Source organism: Pleurodeles waltl, chromosome 4_2 (genome assembly GCF_031143425.1).
Source record: "Pleurodeles waltl isolate 20211129_DDA chromosome 4_2, aPleWal1.hap1.20221129, whole genome shotgun sequence".
Lineage (NCBI taxonomy): Eukaryota > Metazoa > Chordata > Amphibia > Caudata > Salamandridae > Pleurodeles > Pleurodeles waltl.
Window position 1 is genome coordinate 72,956,707 of NC_090443.1, and position 17,888 is coordinate 72,974,594.

The 17,888-nt window shown below is 45.3% G+C and overlaps 1 protein-coding gene across 1 annotated transcript in view; it reads left to right on the forward strand.

Annotated features, from left to right (window-relative positions):
* Positions 1–1,947: 1,947 nt before the first annotated feature.
* Positions 1,948–17,888, forward strand: part of MMP19 (matrix metallopeptidase 19) — a 33,926-nt gene continuing 17,985 nt past the window's right edge. Inside the window, exons 1-4 of the mRNA XM_069230709.1 lie at positions 1,948–2,782; positions 6,192–6,280; positions 15,158–15,288; positions 17,354–17,566. Coding sequence (XP_069086810.1) covers positions 2,693–2,782; positions 6,192–6,280; positions 15,158–15,288; positions 17,354–17,566 — 523 coding nt within the window. The 5' untranslated portion in view covers positions 1,948–2,692. The remainder of the gene's footprint in view (positions 2,783–6,191; positions 6,281–15,157; positions 15,289–17,353; positions 17,567–17,888) is intronic.

The following is a 17,888-nucleotide window of genomic DNA, read 5'->3' on the forward strand; positions in this document are numbered from 1 at the left end:
AAAGTGGTCACTAGCTGAGGATCACTGCTGAGGTCTGGTTCCCTCCTCACTCTGACATCTTGCAGTGAGCGTTTCCAGGTGCCGCTTGTCATCAGGTTGTCAGTCTGATTTCTGTCTCTACCACTGGGTGAGCACCAAGTTACTTTGTGAATATCACGGTGGGGGAGGATGGTCTCCCTTATGGCCAGATCATTTGTGGCACAAAATTCCAACAGTCTTTCTCATTGTTATTCGTTGTTCAACAACCTTCGTTTCCCATTGCTCTGTCATGGTTCCTGTTGACATTTCCCACTTCAGACATTCACGTCTCCCATCACAGTCTTCAGATGGTGGTTCTTGACAGCTTCAAGCTCAGCTTGCAACTGTTGTTAGAAAATATGCTTGATTGTTTCCTCTCTGTCATTTGTTGAATGATTGCACTGGATAATGGTGGTGTTTGTCTCTGCCTTTTAACCTGGCTGTCATGAGTCTGCTGATGACTGGCTTCAATTCTATTAGACACTATTTTGTCCCCTTGCTCTGAATGATGCCACTCCTTTGTGATGTTTTTCATCATCCCTTCCTGAGTAGAGTACCATGTCTCATGTGGTGGTTTTCATTCTGACAGATTCTGCCCACCTACTTTGGTTGTAGCGCCTCATCTCTGATGATACTTGAGTCAGTTTTCCTGTGTAACATGTAGTCTGTACGTTCCAGAATATAATTCTTGCACTTGAAATGCAGAACGCCAGTCATCTTGGCAGTAGTTATCTTGCAGCTTTGACCACAATCAGTCATGCATGTCTCACACAGAGACTCTGGACGTCCCTCCTGCCCAGAAGGTTTAGTGGTTCTTGTTGATGTTTCTGTAACAAATATTTTTTGTGGGATAGGGTTGTTATCCTTTTGCCCAACCCACAGCCTGGAGGACCAGTGGATTGCTCTGTGTTAGGTCTTTATCATTTGACCTGTGCAGCTTGGGGAACCCTACCAGGTGACTAAATTCCAGCCAACATAGCTGTCCAGGTCAGTGAGATATGCAAGACCCTCAATTACTTCAAGGTGGCATCATTCATGCTGACTGATCTCCACTGCAAGTATATTTACCAACTGAGCATTCTAATTCGATTGAGGAATTGGAGCTCCAGGATAACTACAGACCACTGCATTTGGTGCAGTGACCTGCTGAGCAGTCTCACTGAGACTGAAACATCCTGCATAATACAAATGTCTCTGCACCGAACTCATTTCCTTATTGTGCTGTTTTACTTGGATTTTAACCTTTGAGCCCCAGTTTTTGTTCCGATCTCTGCAGCAAGCCCATAAACCCACTGAGCTACATCACGGATGAGCTATGTTATTGGAATGAAAACCTATCACTGACAGTTTGTAAAAAGATGTCTGCAGCACCCACATTAATCTGCTGAGATATCTCAGGTATTGGAACACGAACGTGCAAGGTAAATGCAGATCACGGCAACAGAGAGCTATCTGACTAAAAAGAGAATCTTATAGCTGCACGTTGTCTGTCGACCTATGCATATACCATTAGCTCACTGACCTACCTTGCTTGGATCATGACCTTGAACATGCTGTTGTTCCTTACCTAGCCGTCACGCCGAACTTGAACCGGTGACCTGCAGATCAAACGCACACCAGTGTGTAACTGGCGCATTATCCCACTGAGATACCCTAGCAAGTTTGAGTAATCTGAGATGTGGCAGAGAGCAAAGTGAAAAACTTTCGTTTAAGCATGTTTTTGTTCAAGTAGACCTCCGTGCCCACCATACATCCCTTAGTTTTCGATAGTGCAAGTTGGTGGGGTGGTGAAAGTCTGCGTCATCGAGGGGTTAAGGGCGCATTCCGATCCCATTCCTCAGGGGCCGGGACGGGTCGCGTGGGTGTCTGCGCGCGGTGAGTCACGCCTGGCGCGGGCTCCCTATAAGCGCGGGGATCCTGGGGGAGGGCAGAGGCGATCAGAGGCAGCCTCTCGAGGCCGCGGCACCACCCCGGGATCTCTGCGGAGGAAGGCCGCCTGCGAGAGCTCCCTGCACACCGCGCTGGATCCCGTGCGCGCTCGCAGGATCGGAGGGATCCACACGGAAACGGCTGCACCGAGGTCCGCACAGTATCGGAAACTCGTACGCGTCGGCTTATCTTCGTGGGAACCAGTTGGCGTCCGAGGCAGAAGTTCTTGAAAGCTGGTAGAAATCCTTTAACAACGAAATATCTAATTGGATTACATTTTGCGTATTAAAATACCTTATAGCAAACTATGACATTCTGGGAATTGAAGATACGTTTTGAGTATTGAATATAGCTCTTAGGACACATTTTGTCTGTCATAATATCGAAGATACCTCGTTGGACACTCTGAGACGGTCTTAGTGTCGCATTGGAAACTTTTTGACATTCCTTATATTTATGATAATATCTCTTTAGAAAGTCTTTGACTTTTCTTATATTGATGATAGCTCACTGGAAATTCTATGACATTATGAGTCCTGGTGGTATCTTGCTGTAAGCTCTTCCACTTTTTAGTACTGGACCTACCTTGCAGAAATTGTATTTTCTGTCTATAAAAAATATGATTTTTCAAGGACTTGCACATTCGTAGTATTGGGAAGACTCAACCCGCCCTGGTGTGTTCGGTACACTGTTGCAATCCCTGCACCAGCTCCTCCTCGGTATTGGTACCTCCTGGCTGGTGACAATGAGCCGTCTCCTCCTTCTTTCGGTCATCCTGGCTGGTGGTTACGCAGCATACATTCCTGGCGACCTTGTGCCGGAGGATGAAGCCACAGTAAGTCTTCTGTCGCGTCAGTGAAATATCTCTCTGGTGTAATACGCCGCCTGCAAGCATCTGTGTGGACATATGGTCGGGTGGATCCTCGCAGATATTACTCTGAGTTCATTTTAATAATGAGTTCTGTTAAAGACTTTGTATACATTCCAGAGTAATACTATATGAAAACAGATATGACATGCTCTTCTCTATTAAAGTGTCTCTTCAACATATGCACCCTGGGAGATATATATATATATATATATATATATATATTTCATGCCTGTACTTCCTAACAAAGTAGCTTTCTGAGCTACAACCAGGGCCTTGAATAATTTTACTCTTTTGTATGCCCCCCCACCCCCCAGCATGCTCCTATGTAGCAAAGGGAGGAAGAAACTTCTTGAAAGAGTTGTACCAGTCCTGCGTCGCTGTCGGAAAGCATCTTATACCTGCAATCACTCCTTGAACATACCTTTGCTTTTAACGCCTACCACGCTCTTCTGCAGCTGTCTGCCCTATGTGAATGCCACTTACATACACTTTCTGCGTGCGATGACGCTTGCAAAGCTGGCGCCTGTGCAGCGTCTGTTCGGTGTGTTTGCGTGTTGGATTGCTGCACATATTCTGGGGGTAAGTGTAGCCTGCACTGCTGCTGCTTGTGGTGTGTGTCTGGGTGTAGCCTGCACTGCTGCTGCCTGTGGTGTGTGTCTGGGTGTAGCCTGCACTGCTGCTTATGCAGAATATGTTCAACGTGTGTGTCGTGCTGCTGTTTAAGTAACGCTGTCCGCGTGTAAGTAAAGCTTACATTGCTGCTTTGTGTGTGTGTAATTTGCTCTGCTTCCCGCACTGTGTCTGTGTGATGTACGTTTGCTTTGCATGTATTTCATATGAGGAAGACGAGATTTCTGACTGCACCTTGCACGCTCAGTGGTGTTTGTGAACTTTGCTCATTGTGTAGAAGAAGCTTGCAATTGAGATCCTTCAGTTGTCCCTTCTATGGGTCGGCGCTGCTCCCTCTCTTGCTGTCTGCACTGTGCCAGTCCTGCCTGTTTTAGTAAAACTTGCACTTCTGCTGCTTGTGCTGTAATTATTTTACATGCGAGTGAAGTTCATCCTGGTACTGGCTGTCCCTTTTGTGTGGGTGAAGCTTGCTTTGTTGCCTGTACTGAATCTGTCCAGCAATTGGCCCGATGTGGTCTGTGACATGGCTTTTAACCCAGCAGAAATGTAGCAGTATTTGATTTCTATGCATAAGATTTCATGGTGAAAAAATAGACAATTCCCCAAAAGTCAAGCTGTTTGTAAAAGACTAGGACTCGCTCAGATATCATTCATAGCCGGCCAGCTTGGCAGCTACGGGGATGCTTGTATTGCTCCTTATGCCGGGCATGTGTTTTCCTGCTGCTGCAGGACATGCTTGTGTGTGGCAGAATGTTGCACTGCTGCTGTGTGCATTAGTTCTCTGCACGAGGGATTCCTACACCGCTGTGGCTGCCTGTTCGATATGTGTGTAATGTGTGACGGAAGCTTGCACTTGGGCTGTGTTGTACCTCTACCGTCCTCAAGGAAAGCGTACAGTGTACTGCCACCAGCTGCCTGTTCTGTTCTGCTTTTACGTGCCAGGGGAGTGAGCACTTCTCTGCAGTCGCTGTTCTGTGTTGGCAAGGGGACCCGGCACTGTTGTTGACTCTGCTGTATCTGTTTAGTCTAAGATGGACCCTGGCTTGTGTTTCAAAGCTGATTTCTTTCTGCTGTATCTTGGCTCCTTCCCCGCAGTGCAGGAATACATTTCCGTTCCCATGAGTTCAAGCTTGGAGGCTACACATGTTTATCAACAGGGACAGCCCTGCTGCCTCCAGCGGCGTTGGCTGCTTTGGGGTTCTCAGCCGGGCTGCTGGAGCTGGAGAGGGGCAGGTTTTCTGTGAGCCCCGATCTGTTGGATACATTCCATGGATTTGAGGCAATGTAGATGCCCAGATATGCTTAGGAGAGACACTCTTTCCACTGTTGGCATCTTCTTGCAATTTCAATTCTTATGAGCTGGAGGTGGCGTTCAGTCCCAGCTGTGCCATATAACGCTGTGGATCCTTAGCCTGGCAGGTCTCTTCAAACCCCCTTCTCCACTTGAATGAATTATTGTTAGGTGGACTTTCAAATGTGAATGTTATAGTGCTCTGTAGGTGAGTTTAAAGCAACTGTTCTTTTTCTGACCACAGTTACATGCACCTGCTTTCATACAGATGTCTTCGAACCATGATGTAGAAAGTCAAAGATAGACATTGGTGCTGCAAACAACACCCTCTCAATCAGGATCAGACACCAAAAAGAGCAGAGCCACCTTGTGGCATGGCGTTGCTTGAGACTTTATTCTAAACAGATAACAGACTTCTCCATATCTGGTGTTTCCTTTGTTTGAGTCTTGCCTGCAGTCATCTTGAGTTGTCTGTTATCGAAGGCCTATTGTGGACAGTACTGGTACTTACAGTGGGTTTAGGGCCAGCCCTTTGCTTACCTTTTGTTGGCTTTCTTGTCAATCCTATTTGCTTGCTTCTCATTCAATATCTTATCTTCCTCTTTTTCTGTTTTCCCCTCTTCCTTCATAGCTTCTTTCTCACCCTTTTGATTGGATGACGTGTACTCTTGTACTGCTCACATTCAGGGAATAACGTTTCCGTCTTCTTTCAACACTCGATGGGAGTTGCACCCTTGTCTCCCCACACCTCCTGCTCATCTTTTGCCTCAACCACCCCTCTGTGACTTTTTTAAATGTACCCCACCTGCCTCAAGCTCCCCTTTTGCTCCCCTGCCCCTATGCTGACTTCTCCCCCACCCCTCGCAGTCCTTTGAATTGACTATTGGAAGGCCCGGCAGTTGCAGTTTGTACTCAGGCTGCTCCTTCTACAAAATGCATTTTCAGAGCTGTTTAATTTATTAATTTTTTAATTACAGCTCTAAGGTTGGCATCCACCATCTTGGAATGGTAAATAAAAAATAAAATGTGGCCAAGTCATGCAATATGCACGCATGCGTCATCAGACTGGGCCCACTGTCATGTCATGATGCATATAGATAGATGCATGTATGATGACATAGGTGTGCTTACATATCGCACTTTTATCCGCAAAAAACATTTTTTTTGTTGCTAATGCTGAATACCATCTGCAAAGAGTACTAGAAAAGCCAATAGGTCAGCATTAGCAGCCAAAAGACAAGACCTACTGGGTTTTACAATGCTTGGTTTTTTTGTTGAGAGTATTGTCCTGATTTTAGAACATACTGCTCATCCAGAAGCCTGGTCTCTTCCTCATTTGTCAGTCTTATTGTGAAGATGAAACACGGTTAGACAGGTTGGCTATTATGTCTAAACACCCTTGTATCTGCTCAGTTTACCTATGAATAATGCTGGATTTTAATTCCTCCCCAGCTTTACCTATTACAGTTTGGGTACCTACACAAACCGCTGGAGAAGCCATCCTATGAGTTTCAGATCACGGACATTGAGGAAGCACTGAGGTAGGTGAATGTGGCCTCTAGAGGTATGTTATGTTATGTTAATTTCTATGTTATGTTATGTTGATTTCTATAGCTCACTAGTCACACAAGAGGGTATCTAGGCACATGGGCAGGTATGTGGTCTCCAAGGCGCTTATACGAAGGACCAGGACTTCAGCTTCTTGCAGAACTCAGGAAGTGGGGATGAAGCTGTGCTGTGTTGAAGGAGTTCATGACATCTCTTAGGTGCAATGTAGAAGAATGAGCAACCTCCAATTTTGCTTTTGCGAATGCGGGGAGTGTGTGCGAATGAGAGCCGCGGTGGATGGGGACTTTAAAAAATGGTGGGACCTTTATAGGGTACTTTCTGCTGCTTCTACCTTAACATTGTTTATTTATTTATTTTTGAAGTTTTTACACAGCGTATATTTGACCAACAGTTTTGGAGCGCTTTGCATAAGTACCATCACATTACATAAGACACAAGACATAGTATAATAAATAAACACAATAAATAATAATAAACATACCTCAGCAGTCCATATTCTTTGTTCATCCACGGGCTGACTCTTTGAAATCCATCTGCACTGCACATTGAATTGAAGAGCTGAGCAATGCCTGCCAGACGGGCAAAGTGAAACTAAGTACTATGCATCTCAGCCAATTAAAGCACTGTTCTCATGCTGTTTCTAATAGGAAACAGCTTAAGAGCAGTGCAAGGATTGGCTGGGACAGGTGACCACAATGGTCCATCCGAGACCAATGAGGATGTATCTTGTCTTCCCCAGCTCTCTGACAGTAATGACTGCCATTTCAAGCTAGCCATAAGCAAAGTACTAGTCAACCTGACATGCATAGTTCAGTTAACCAACCCTAGCTGCCTGTCACCAATAGACAACATCTTCTAGTAAAAACATTACGCCTACTGTCTGCCAGGAGAGGCAGCTCTTGGTGGCATACATATGTATATATGAATGTAAGTAATGGCTCGCAGTCAGGGGGTCAACGCCCCTATGACTGAACCACCCCTGGGTGAGATTGAGGCAGACTGTAGGTGTCTGATGAAAATGTATGTGGCTGTTCAAGTATTCTGGTCCTTTATTGTGTTAGGCTTTGTATGAGTGCATGAAAAGTTTGGATTGACTGCTCTTGTGAATGGGGACCAGTGAGGCTTCCTGAGGTATGGTGTGAGTGTGGCATGGGAGATGGAGTGTGTCTTGCACAGGTGTTCTGGATGGCCTGGATTCTGTTTAGGAGTTGTTTGGAGTTTCAAGCATAGAGAGTGTTGCCGTAGTCTAGCCTGCTGATTATAAATGCTTGTGTGACAGACCATCTGGTGTTCTGAGGCAGCCGTCTGAAGATCTTTTATAGCATGTGTAGGATGTGAAAACAGGAGGTGCACACTATGCTGACTTAAACCACTGTGTTGAGCTTCTCGTCTAGGATGATCCATAGATTTCTTGCATGGTCTGTGTGTGTTGTCATACCTCTGACAGCCACCAGGTGCAGTCCCATGGGGAGGTTTTATTGCAGAAGGCCAGTACTTCTGTTTTGTCGGAGAGCTTCAGTCAGTTGGTTCGTAGCTAGTCTGCTACCATCATCATGCAGGTGGTGAAGGTGGTTCTGGTGGTAGTCGTCTATCCGTCAGGGAAAGGATAAGTTGGGTGTCATCGGCATAGGAGATGATGGTGATGTCTTGTGATTGGATGATGTTGGCGAGCAGTGTCATGTATATGTTGAGAAGGGTGGTGCTGAGGAACAATCCCTTTGGGACTCTGCATTTCAGTTTTTTGGTCTCAAATATGAAAAGTGGCAGCCTGACCTTTTGGGTCCTTCTGGTGAGAAAGGAACATATCCATTTGAGAGCAGATACTTGTATACCAATCTTGTAGGGTCTTCTGTTGGGGGTTTTGTAGGCGACAGTGTTGAAGGTCATGAAGAGCTCGCGCAGGATGAGGGCTGCTGTTTCTCCTCAGTCATGATGATTTGAATGTAATTGGTGGCCGCGATGAGTGCTGTTTCAGTGCTGTGGTACTTTCTGAATTTTGATTTTTGTCTAGAAGATGGTGACGTTTTGAGGTGGATTATGAGTTGCTTGTTGATGGACTTCTCAATCACTTTGGCTGGATAGGGAAAGAGGGAGATGGGTAGTAAGTTGCCCAGTTCAGTTGGGTCTGCTGGGGGCTTCCAGAGGAGGGCATTGATTTCTGCAAGTTTCCATTCATCTGGGAAAGTGGTGGACATGATGGAAGTGCTTATGATGTGGGTCAGGGTGGTGCTGATTAGTCATGTTCCGTGGCTGTAGATGTGGTGGGGGCATGGGTCCAGGGCCCCTGATTGGCATGATTGCCACTGTGTCCTTTCTGGTAAGTGTTGTTCATTCGGTCATGTCGCTATCTTGGTTGGGATTTGTGTGCGATTTTGCTCTACATGTTTGAGATTTTGCTGTGATAGAAGTTGGATAGGTTGTCACAGAGTTGTTGGGAGGCAGCGATGTTGACAGTGGCTGAGGGTGCAGTGAAATCTTTGAAGATCAAGAAGATCTCATTGCAGCTGTTGGAGCTTCCTTAGATGTGGTCCACTAGTGTTTTTTTCTTTGTGTCTCTTATTTGCTGGTCATAGCGCCGAAGTGCAGCTTTATAGGTAGTTCCGTTGGTGGTGTTGTAGCTGGCTCTCAATATCCTTTCTAGCTGTTTACAGTGTTGTTTGGTATCTCAGAGGTTTACTGTGTACCAGCTGGCCTATTTGTTTGATTTACACTGACTGTTGGATTTGATGGGTGCCAGGGAGTCCACACAGTTCTTGATCTAGTTGTTGATGTCCTTGTTGAGGTTGTCAGTGGAGCTAGGTTGATCCATGCTGAGGGCGCTGAGCCAGTCTGCCTCTATGATTTCCCCCCCCCAGCTATGGCTTGGTATGCTGAACCTGGTAGGGGTGTTGACTTGATGTGTGATGATTTGGAAGTGGATGATGGAGTGTTCTGTCCATGTGATTGGTGTGGTGGAGTTGTATTCAATGCTGTTGCTTGTGGTGAAGATGGGGTCCAATGTGTGTCCTCTCGGTGTTGGTTTCTTCTGAGATGAGCTGGGTGAGTCTGATATTACACAAGCTTTTGAGGCGTGCTGTGGGCAGGGGCCGTTTGGTCTTCCAGATGAAAGTTGAGGTCCCCAAGAAGAATGCAGGCTCTGGATTCGATGATGAGCAGAGAGACGAAGTTCATGATGAGGTTGGTAAAGGTGGCTCATGGTCCGGAAGATCAGTAGGCGAGGGTGCCATTCAAGGTGAAGCTTTCAGAGATTTGCAGCTTGAAGAAGCTTGAAGTGAAGGTGTTCCATGATTGGGGTGCTGTTCTCTGTGGATGAGGTGTATTTGATGGATTCCGTGTTGATAATAGGGAGTCCTCCTACTGGCTTGTGAATAAGGTCCTTTCAATCTTGTAGCCTGCTGGGATTGCTGTGGTGATGTCGGAGCACATAAGGGTTTGAGCCAGGTCTCTATTATGAAGAAGATGTAGGATGCGTCGCTGCTCAGCAGGTGCCATATTTCGGTAGTGTTTGCGTGTTGAGAAGCATGCATGAGAGAGGGTCTTGATTTGCATGTGGCGTACAGTGTAGGGTGAGGGTTTAGGCATTCGGTGATGTAACTTCCTGTGCAAGTGGATGATGGGAGATCCAGTGATGTCACCTCCTATGCTGATGGGTGCTGGGAAATTAAGTCCCCTTTCTTGGCTTTTTCTTTTAAAGACGGTTTGGCAGGGATACCAGTAATGTCACTTACTGTCCAGATGGAAGATGGGAAATTCAGTGACGTCACTTTCTGTGTCAGTGAATGATAGGATATCAAGTGAAGTCACTTCCTATGTTGATGGTTGAAGGTATTGAGGGGTTCTTAAAAGAAACCATGCGATAGGTGAAAGTGGAATAGGTGTTGAGGTGGAAGCTGTAAGGTGGGCGGGGGTGTGTCTTAGGGGAGGTAAAAGCTTGGGTAAAATAAATTCCAGAGCCCGCTCAGCCTTTGTCCTCAATATTCAAAGGCACAGAGTTCTATTTTACATCGTTTGAAAAAACAATTTTGAAATAGGTAGTGGTGCAAGTTACGCATTGTCTCAGTACATTGCCTTTTCACACCTTAATAATTTGATTGTTATCATTCTTCGCTAAGACACAGCATCCACCCATTGCACTGCATATAGAATTTTTATGGAAGGCAGTTGTTGGATGTCCTTAAAAAGCATAGTGTTAGACGCCAGTTTTATGCTGAGGACACCCTCATTTTGAGCAAACAAGGCAAACTCCAACAGCGCTACATTGACCTTATATCTAGAAAAAAATAGATTTGGATGAAGAACAGCTACCTACCACTGAGTGGGAGCAAAACAACTACTGTTGGTAGGGATCAGGCATCCATATACATAGAATTGACCTTGCTGCTACAATATGTAAAAAAAAATGTACCAATCTGTCTTTTAAAAATATACGGCCAAGGATAACAAAACCGAACCCACCTTCAATGACCACAAAATAGGAGTACACGTTGGCTCTGGCCTTAGGAAAACAGAGCAGATTGCTGAGGCCAAAACGACCATTCATTGACCGCTTGTGATTGAGCGGGTTCATTGCAAGTGTCTCTGATTATTGTTCAAGTGTATGGGGGGCAGTTCATCTACATACAGTAGAAGGAAAATTACCCCCTACATTCCGAGTACGACACTTCGGTCGATGACAGCAATTTCTTAATTCAAATTCAGGCTAGGTTCATCACTGTAATAGGAAGATGATTAGAACATATAGGGGTAAAGCTGGTGGAGTTACATTCCTGAACAAATAAAAAGAAGAAAACAGATATTGAAATAAATAAAAAAAATCCTTGCTATTTTTGCCTTTCTTTCTGGCAACAGTTGGGTGTCGACTAATGATAATAACAGAACAGCACGCGCAGTGCAGACCTTCCCGTCACGAGCAGGACACAGAGCAGGTGACAGCAGCCCGAGGTTCACTCAAACACAGGTAGCAGCTGTGCGTGCTTCCTCACACATAGAATATGTACAGCAGCTGTGCAAGCTTCTCTCACATAGAAGCAGTAACTGGTGGCCTTGTGTCACATGGCCACATTTAGATTCCATAGAGAGCTTCACTGAGTGCAGAGGAGTCAATGATATTCCACCCCGAATCTGAAGGTGTCGAGCATTCACCTACTATCAGGGCCGGGGCAGGTCTGAGCAGAAAAGTGATTCCAGCTCCTGCTCCCGTGGCAGTGCATGCAACTACACCTCCATGAAGAGGGGCCTCTTGTATGTTCCTATGCCGGGCAAAAGAACTGCGACGCCATCTTTGACTTTTTGGAGGAGGCAGGGGAAGAAGCTTTCATGTAGAGTCTGAACGGCTTTCACCCACTAGTGAAGTCCCCGCATCACGCTTTCATACTTCAGCCTGCACATTCCAGTGTTCAGGGCACTATGTTCAGTCCATGCATGAAAGGATCACAGCTCTGGCTGAGGCATTTAAGTGACTGGTACTCGGCACCGCCCCTGCAGATCCTCATTGGATGAGTTCTTAGCACATGGCTGTGATTAGCCACAAACTCTGGTCTATCAGCCTGAGGGCGGGCCACGCTGAATGGTTTGTTCATATTTTTTCAAGGCCACACATGACAGGAAGTGCTGCGGGACCGCTTAGAAACAAAGAGTAGGATGATACTGTCAAATCTGTAGGCAGGAATGGGCCTCAAAACCTATGGCCTGTCACCCTTATGTTGGAAACTATAATACGTGCCAACATTTTAGAATAGGAAAGTAGGATATTTTTAAAGAAATTGGGGGAATGTATTTTCCCCATTGACGTATAATAAAGCAGAGGTAATTTTGGGGATAGACAGCTAAAATAAAAGATTTTTTTTGTTTAAAAAATCGGGAGTCCCCCGCCTGAATTGGTTCTATTGGCATATATGAACTATATCTTCTAGGGTTCACCATCTAGTCCGCGGTAGCGCCATCAACACTAAAATGTTATAGGTCAACCCCTTCTCCAACATGGTTCCCAAGCTTCTTCGGCCAAATAGCAAACCGATTCTCTCACTTTTGGTGACCCAATATGTAATGCATTTAGCTACCTTGTGGTGACCAATCAGTTTCTAAAACAAGTTTACGACAATGGTTTCTCTATTAAACCAAAATGTAGCAAAAAAGACAAACGTGTTAAGTTCCTGGTTCACCCAAGGATCTCCATCACTGTCATAATTTAATTGGCAAGCATGTGTCACTGATCTACTAAATGACTTAAAAACCCAAACCCATCAAAAATAACTGACAACAAGCAGTGCAGGGGAAATCGATGCTTACTTCTGTCTAATTTGGGAGCTGACCCCCTAAATTTGCCCTTCCCTGGAGAAACTCACATTTCTCACAACTGAAATACTAAAAAAAGCTAATCTTTTCCGAAAAAAAACCCTGAATACCCTGGTCCAAGAATATTGCCATGAATCAGTTCAGTCCCCAGAGATGCTCTCTCATTCATTCACTCATGCATTCCTGTATGAACCCCTATAAATTAGACGTTTCATTGAAGAGGAAAGCCTGCTTGTGTTTTACTTTACATGAAGAGATCTTTTGTGGTCCAATCTGCTGAGCAGGGATGTGCTGTTTTAGGCAATGTGCCTGGTGACGCGGTGTGCCAAGAATTTCTGTAGTCCAAGGCCTACACAGAGAACAACCAGCTTCCCTGCGAAAGTGGAAGGAATCAGCTTGCAGTCTTCACTGACCCTGGAAGCCCTAATGAGATTAGAGAGGCTCAGGTGTTGGTTGAGGTAGTCCAGGGACAGTCAGGTCTTTGAGGCATACTGTGGCTCTGTCGTTCATGCACCTGCAGAACTTGGCTTGTACTGCCCTTGATCTGTCGATATTGTAGACACGCGACAGTAAATATTGCTTTTCATGCTGTCGCTGATCATTCTGCTTATGGTAGTGTAACTGGCGATGACTGCCCTGCTCTGCAATAGACTTTACCAATGTTGAAGGTGATACATCGGCCAGGCGTTGACCAGAAGGTACAAAGTGAAATGAGAAACTGTTAAACGCAGAAGAGCTTCATATTACCTGCATGGGTAAGTAGCCCCCCCCATACTATGCCCTGAAACGACATGCTCCTCTTACTCAATAGCATTGAGATTTTGTTCCTATTTAACAGAGCTATTCCATAAATAAAAGCATTTAGATCTCTGTTCAAATTGCATGACAACTAGAATATAATCTGCTCACAACTATAGGCTAACTGCACAATTGAACATTTTTAAAATGTACTGTAAATGTCAACACATTTGAAATTGGAGGCTAAACATTAGTTTCCTCATATTTATTCGAAGGAGCAGTGCAGATGCTTTAACAAAATATAGTATGGACGATGTGTTGCTTCAAATGAATTTAGAAAAGCTCCAACCTTCCTATTATTATTTTATTTATTTATATTTGTTTGCAAATTAAATAAAATGTGTTATCATTTGTGTATGTGTTTGATGAACACTTGTTTCTGTATTTTTTGTGTATTGTTTTTTGGTTCAAATCATCAACAATGTTTAGATCTGCGTCACTGGCTTCCAGTAATGACTCAGTGGGAGGGGGCCCCCCAATTTTAATAATGATTCAGTGAGGGTCCTTGGGTTCCACTATGATAAACTGGGGGTCCACAGAAGTCAGAAGGTTAAGAACCACTGGTGTAAAGCCTCCCATATAATCTGAGGACATAATAATTTAACATCCATATGTGGAATTTTCCAGTAACTTTGCACAAGAAAAATGTGGAAAATACATGACAGTGCACGGAAACAGTGTGACGAACTCTAACCCTTAAACTTTTCTAAATTACTGACTCCGGCTCCCACAGAGTGGAGTGCTATTCGTCCACTAAGCACTGCCATGCCTTGTCAGGCATAATCAGTGCTAAAAATAAATACTCCTACCACTTGACAAATTTGTTCCAAATATATCATTATTCAGAGGTTTTGGAGTGAGGGGAAACACAGAGATCCATCAGTTCTGCAAATGTGTCTTTTCAAAGCAGGCTCAGGCAACAAATGACAGGAAGTTCTTTTCAATTGATGTCAACATACCGGTTTCAAAATGGCTGCCATTTCTCTATTATGTTAAGCAGTTTTAGTATAGCACAACTTTCGCAGATTACTTGGTCTCTTGATGCTTAGTTCTCTAAAGGAGACTATTATTTGTGTTTGTGCATTTACTCAACAGGTGTGTTTGTGTTGGGTGTACGGAGCCAGTGCGACGTCCACATCCACACATTTTTCTATCCCAAGTAAGTGTAGTTGATGTGGTGGCGGTGCACGGTAGAAGGGTGGCCATGGTTCATGTATCCTTTCGGACTATCCTGTGTGCATTTTCACTCCCAAGCGCTTTTGGTCCTTCTGTGACTTTCTGGTGCTCACACCTTTGTTGCCTGTGTGCAGACTTTTGAGGTGTTGTTTGCAGATGTTCATGAACGACTGTGTTTCATGTATGTGGATGGAGGTACTCTCAGCCTGCAATTTGGGAACTACATAAAGTAGGACCTTTCAAATATTGGAGGCTACAGAGGAGAGGTTGTGCTCTCAGCTCAGCCAGTTGTCCTTTCTGGCGGTTATCAGTGTGGCCAATAATAAGCACCGGGACAGCTGATGCTAATCAAATGAGACCTCCAGATCCAATATTAAACAGCAATACTGATGAGATGTCAGGGGCCCAGTAATGTTACAGCTTGCCTGGCTTTCTGAGTGTGTGCAGTCTCAGGTAGTAGTTTAAAAAAATATAAAACGCAAGACTGTAGAACAATTTTGAAGGATTTCGGACTGAAGTCTTAATGGAAGAACTTCGCCTGGCAATTGAATAGTAACCGCCATTCCGCTTCCTCCTTCTAGATCTTTCCAGGCGGCCTCCGGGCTGCCCGTCACTGGACTCGTGGATGAAGAAACTCTGGAGCAGATGAGGCAGCCACGCTGTGGCCTCGAGGACCCCTTCAACCAGAAGACCTTTAAATACTTGCACCTCGGTGAGTGAACAGCAGATGACGGTGGAGCTGACCATTGTCTCCTTCTTCCACTGATGCTTTGGTTTTTGTTTTTCTGTGTTAAGTACCATTGATAAGAGATGCATTGGAACCATCGATGCTCCTCTCCTGTGGTGGAGGAGCGTCGACCCCCCTGGGAGCAGCAGCTGCTGCAAACCTTTAACAATAAAACGATAATAAACTGCGTTTATTATTATTTTATTGTTAAAGGGGCGGGGCCACGGGGTGACAGGGACAAAGGGGGAGTGCCCAGCACTCCCCCTCAGTGTGCATGTATGTTTGTCCTGTCGTTTTGGGCCGGCCAAACAAACATGCACACTGTGCTCTCTCCAACCTGGCACTGTGTTGCCAGGCTGGAGAGAGTAGGCAAAGGCTCCCAGTTTGCCTGGGAGCTCCCAGCCAGGGCGCTCTAGCCAATCCTAATGCTGCTTTCATGCAGCGTTAGGATTGGCCGCAGAGCAGGCTGGGAGCCTGTGCCTCCAGTGACTAGGAAAAAAGAGCAGGATGGCAGCGAGGCAGGTATTTTTTTTTAAATTAAGTGTTTATTTCTCTTCATATTCCTCTTCATCGCGCAGTGAGCCACGACTGTCTTCAACTAGATAGCTGTGTCAGGAAACTGCAGCAGAGGATACTGCATGCAGTAGGTTGTAACAGCCTCTATGTATTTAACAGGAGATATGTGCAGCCCCAGTGTCCAGTCAAGGTTTGGCATTAGCCATTGTCCTGAGGAAAATAGACAAATACTGGAGTGACACCTTGTGGTCAGTAACTGTTTTATACTGGCGACAGGCATTCGTTTTTGTAGCAGTGGCACTCACTGCTCAGTTGCATTATGTCACTACCTCTAGTTTCAGGGCAAACTGGCATTTTAGTAGAGCAGAAACACATGGTGGCCAATGAAATTATGACAGTGATGGAGATCCTTGGTTGAAACATGGACTCAATATTGTAGCAGTAATATAAGTTGGGCACCCTAACGATAGATGTTGGTTGAGTTCCAGAGAGGTGTAGACTGGCACCAAAGCAACCGTGACATCTGTTGGACAGTTAGAATATATATATAAGTGTGGCAGTTGCTAAGGTACTGCATGGAGTTGACAGTCTCTGGTGCAGCACAGTGGTGACTGTTACTGAACAGCGGTGGCAAGGTGGGATATATATATTTTTTTTTTTTTAAAACAGTTACCTGCTCTGTCTGGAAATGGGTTTGTCTCTCCTCTGACCTCGTCCTGAGCAGCCTCGTCCTCTTCCGGGCAGCACACAGGCTCCCACACTCCCCTCAGCCAATCAGGATGCTGCTGTTAACAGCATGACAGCAGCGTCACGATTGGTGTGAGCAGCCTGGTTCAGCGCTCACACAGGGAGTAGGACCCTGTGCACTTTCTCCTCCCAGCTGTGCAATTCAGCCAGGTGAGGAAATGTTAGGTGCGCATGTTTGTTTGGCCAGCCCAACACGGTCCGCTAAACGCACATGCGCACTTATGTTGCACATACCACTTCTCCTCCAGCCCAGCCCCACCCCGCCCTAACCTGGCTCCAGATGAAAAATAAAATGATAATAACATTACGTTATTATAATTTTATTTTTCCTTTTTCCTTTAAGGAGTGGGGTGATGCTCCTCAACCTTAGCGGAGGAGCCGCTGCTAGTGCAGCACTGACATCTATCGTCCTGTCACATCTCTGCATTAGCTGAAAACCACTAAAACCCACAATCTGCCTCTTGGCCATAAAGGGCGCTGCAGAGTCTTAGACCCAGATTTATACTTTTTTTGCGCCGCATTTGCGTTATTTTTTTTGCGCGAAAGCGGGGCAAACTTACAAAAAATAATTGTACTTTGTAAGTTTGCGCCGCTTTTGCGTAAAAAAACGACGCACATGCGACGCAAAAAAAGTATAAATATGGGCCTAAGTTACTGAAAGATGAGGCAACTTTAGAACCAGCGTGTCTGGGGACTAGTAGGTTCTTTCAGTAATAAAATAAAATGTGATTGTTTACAAGTGGTTAGACAAATTATTATATAGAAATGTACCTGGTTTTGTTCTCAGGACGCTGGCGAAAGAAAAATTTAACCTATCGGATTTATAATTACACCCCTGACATGACGACCAGCGGGGCCCGCACAGCTATCCAATCAGCCTTCAAGTACTGGAGTGATGTCACACCTCTGACGTTCCGGGAAGTCAAACGTGGGCGCGCCGACATACGCATCTCCTTCCACCGACGGGGGGCAGGCTGTTCACGTCCCTTCGATGGACCTGGTAAGTCACCGTACAGTGCATCATCCACAACCTGAAAAGAGGAATACTGGGGCAAAAAGTGCAGCGTTGTCATTGGAATTGTGCACTGTAGCGAGTCAAGCCAGTACGAAACATTCACAATACTGTGCTAAACCCACTGCACTATTATAGACATACTACACGTTTATGTGGAAGGCTCATTACCAAAAGAGTGTTGCTCTACAGCCTGCCTGCCTTGGTGCATTAACTTAGAGTTCCAGCAGTAGTGTGTGTCATATTCACAGCGTTGCAATATCAGTGGTGTAAAAATCATGGCGTCCACCAGCAAGGGACACATCCTGAG